Genomic DNA, 4,199 nt, shown 5'->3' on the forward strand with positions numbered 1-4,199 from the left:
TATAAACGAAATTTTAGTGCACGAAAAAACTTCTAATGTACTAAGATTCAATCTCAGTTACAATTGAAAACGAGCGTGTTGGTTAATAGATACAAAACTTGAAAGTATAAAACAGAGAGGACGAGGACGAGAACAGGACATCTTTCACATCTTTCAGAAAAGATGTCCTGTTCTCGTCCTCGTCCTCTCTGTTTTATACTTTCAAGTTTTGTATGGAAGATTCAATCTTAGTACATTTTTGTCTATTTGCCACATTATGCTTCTAAAGTCTATTTAGAACAAATGGAAGATTATACCTTAGCATTTGTAACCTGTCATTTGTACGATTTATTGGTATTTTGCAATGCTACCCTCACGAACGTTATATACCCGGATATTTAATGTAAGGTCTGAAATATGTCCAAGGAAAGGCTCGTTAGAACGGAGGGCTGATCTATACCGTGTTAATAGAGTTTAGTCATATAGGTTAGGGACAGTTATTATACATAGTCCTTTAAATAATGGAGGTGTATGTGTATCGAATGGAACATTGGGTATTGTGCGAACAACCTTTTTTTAAGGTGTAATTTGTCAGCATTTGACAGAGATTAGGTACGCCACAATAAATTATAAGTATGAAATAAAGCCAAGATGCTTTGACAAATATTATCAAGCGAGCGCATGGTCCCTTTAAACTCAGTGTATACTAGTTCCTTTCCATGAGGTACATACAACAAAATATGTAAAACAGGCACTGTGCATAAAAATTATTACTGTCGTAGTTCATTGCCATCTGACGTGTCCAATAGATTTTACTGTGCGGTATTGGCAAAAAAAATACCCGGAAAGATGTAGAGCAAATAAAAAAAAATAATGTTAATTAAACGAGCTTTTTGTATGAATATTTCTAGTTTTAAAAGTAAGTAACCAAAAGGCAGTAGGACTCATCAACAGAAGTGGTAGAGCAATCGTAACTTTCAAATAAGAGTAACAGTATATATTTATCAGCGAAAGAGGACCTGTTACTTGAGGACACGTCAGCTTTCCCCGCGATGGTACATGCACATGTTTGTTTCCTAGAATAATAGAGTATCCTTTGAGTGAAGATTTAAAACAAATAACACAATTACCAGACGGCAGATTATCGATGTTAGCGCCGCTGTCTGCCACAGAGCGTCTAGAACATGCTCAGAAAACTAAACACGACGCCCATACTTGATTTGTAGAAGCTATTAAACCGTGTAATGTTATGTGCAAATTTGCTCTGAGGTATACCCCACTGAAGCAAGTCTGTACTCTCAGATACAAAAAAAAAGTGAGGAAAGGCAGTGCTACGTCCCACACGTAGCATATCAAATGCGCAGCTCGCTGATGAGATGTCGTCAGTGCGCGAATCTTGACGTTGCCGGTAAACTTTACTAAGGACGCTGACCGCTGTCAAGGCAGATAACACAAGGAGTAGTCTCGACGATGTTGGAAAAATATTTTGGGTGGGGCAGACAGCACTTGTCGAGCAAACGTGTTTACGCCACCTTTCACTATTTCCTCGTAGCCGCCCATAAAAGGACGCCTGTGATATCCCTGTCAACACAGTCTTGAAACGAGCAGGTAACTCGAAGCATCCCCGTCCCTATACAACATGAAAACCTTCGTGAGTACGCTTTGTGCGCGTTGAATTTTTATCGATTTAAAAGAGGTGTTTATTGACAGCTCATTTAATGCACAGAGATAAAATAAGTGGGTGACGCAGAATCGTTTAAATGATTTGTTAAAAATGGCGTGGATTTCCGAAAAGTTTAAAGGCGAGATTAAGGCATAAGTTACGGGGCCCCGGTTGATTTTAATCTAAACTATTTGAGTAAATATTCTTAGTCGATCGTATCTTCAAAGCCATGAACCAAAAGGAATCACACGACAAATTTCTACCTGTTATTCCGACAGTATACACTGTAAAAAAAGCCCGTGCGTCTGCTTTCCCGCACAACACTCGGAGAGCCAATAACCGCAACTTACGGAGGCAGCTCAGCGAATGACAACGCCGAAACATATGTTTAGACCAGAAATCGTAGTCTGAGTTGTGACATTAAGCAATGCAAAACATCACGCTTGCATTTCGTAATGTCACAACAAAGACTCCGTTTTTTGGTCTAAACATATGTTTCGGCGTCGTCATTCGCTGAGCTGCCTCCATAAGTTGCGGTGATTAGTTCTCCGAGTGTTGTGCGCGAAAGCAGACGCACGGGCGTTTTTTAGAGTGTATTTTTTTTTTTTTCAATCCAAGCCATGCTTTTTTTTTTTAAGCATCCAATTGTTGCCTCTAGAGCTCCCGATAGACTTTTTAAAAGCAAAGGTTTTTAAGAATTTATGGGCTGGATGCTTCTTGTGTAAAACACTGACTTGTATTTTGTCGAGTCTTTTTTTTTATAGCTGATATTGACTGTCGTCCATTGCAGAGTCCGTTTCTGCCGACGACAAGTTTAACGTAGGCTTTCACAAAACTTCCGTAGCGTTTACTTCGCACCAGAAACGTGTTTTCGTCATGGTAGACGACGAGCAAAAAGCCGGTTTGCGCATACTTTCTGAGCATTCCGGTCAAAAACGGCATCCGCACATCTACACCTAAACTATCGGACCTAAAACCACATTTACCATGTCGTTGAAGGCCGCCCTTGTGTCCTGTCTCGTCCTGCTCGCCACCTGCTGCCAGGCCGGCTACGTGGTTCCGCATGTCTACCACGCCGCCGCAATTCATGTCCCCGTGGCCACCACCGTAGTGCGTCAGCCGGTGGTGGTGCACCACAGCGAGGTGGCCTACGTGCCACCACACGCCCACGGATACACCATCAGCCAAAAGAAGGTCGTCCACCCCAAGACCACCGTCACCAAGCATGATCCCTTCTTCGGGTGAGCCCTCTTCACTACCTTAGAAGCCATTGACTGTTTGAGAATTAGTGCTTTTGCGATTACTCGTTAAGGCGATAGAAAGTATACTCCAATTTCCAAGCAACTTTAATACCTCCCACCACATTTTTTGTTTGTTGAATTGTAAAGTGAGGAAGCCACAGAAACAACTCGCAGGAATGCAGTTTAAGGGTGGTTTTATTTGGGTGAACCTTTGCCTTTCGAAAATTACACGAGGAATACGGCGGCAGCGCGGCAGATGAGCGTGGGCGATGGTCGGCGACGAGAGAAACGACCGATCGACTCCCGGCTCCTACTTTTTCAACAAGACGTCTAACTTTCGGAGAAGACCACGAGCGGCACCTTGATAACAGAGCCAACAAAATGTTCGCGCTTATGTTTTGCGCATAAGGTGGGATCGATAATCCTAAGCCACCCGGAATTAAAACAACACGACGCCGTGTCAATATCACAGTATTACTTACAACATTAATCTATGAACACCGCAATCTCACGACAAACTTAATGAGCAGCGTCGCAAACTTAATGAGCAGCGCTAGTATAGCAACGCGCTCTTTTAAATCTACGTTATCTCAAGCTGCACCCTCTGGAACGCTGTGCTCACTTTTGAGTATGGGAGGCTGGCACAAACAAAAAAGAAGAATGATTTTGGTCTGGTTACGAACCTTGTATCGATTAACGTCCTTCAAACACAATTATGGTTTTTTAACTTGAACCTTACCTAGCTTCTCACGTTCGACATTATAGCTCATGACACCAGAGTGCTGTTCTCATCGATGACTGAGTTTGTCTTGAGACTAACATATTAAAATGTATTTTGTATCCGCAGCACCTACCACCAGGCCGAGGTGCACCACGCTCCAGTGGTGACGGGCTCTCACAGTTCCGTGCACCAGAGCCGAGGTGGACACTTCGTTCACCGCCCTGTCGGCACCGTCGTCTACTAGAGACCCTCATTTTCAGTATCACCCCCTTCATTCAATGCTGAGAAAATTTGAAGCGCAATAAATGCAACCAAATCTAGCGGTGCAGGAGTGGTGTATTTCTGAGACATACGGCTGATCATGTTCTTCTTGAGAAGCAGCAGCATTCGTCGGTTATTGATAAAGATATTAATATTCGGCTGGTGACTCCCTATAGTATTCGAAATTGGGTGCGACTGACATTTGGGGTAATGAGGAGGAGGAAGGCACACTGCCAACGAAACTTAGTCTAATGTTATTAATTTAGAAGGAAACCTGCAATCCATTGAAACATTAATGAGAGGTTAGGTTTATCCCCAAATAAAGATTAACAAA

General features: G+C 42.6%; 1 protein-coding gene across 1 annotated transcript; it reads left to right on the forward strand.

Moving 5' to 3' along the window:
* Positions 1-1,580: 1,580 nt before the first annotated feature.
* Positions 1,581-3,859, forward strand: LOC8030414. Its single transcript, XM_029974658.2, has 3 exons — positions 1,581-1,630; positions 2,642-2,883; positions 3,731-3,859. Exons 1-3 carry the CDS (start codon positions 1,619-1,621, stop codon positions 3,846-3,848), a joined length of 372 nt encoding a protein of 123 aa, XP_029830518.2. The 5' UTR covers positions 1,581-1,618; the 3' UTR covers positions 3,849-3,859.
* The last annotated feature ends 340 nt before the right edge of the window (positions 3,860-4,199 follow it).

Source organism: Ixodes scapularis, unplaced genomic scaffold, assembly GCF_016920785.2.
Source record: "Ixodes scapularis isolate PalLabHiFi unplaced genomic scaffold, ASM1692078v2 PGA_scaffold6__148_contigs__length_123643588, whole genome shotgun sequence".
Classification (NCBI taxonomy): Eukaryota; Metazoa; Arthropoda; class Arachnida; order Ixodida; family Ixodidae; genus Ixodes; species Ixodes scapularis.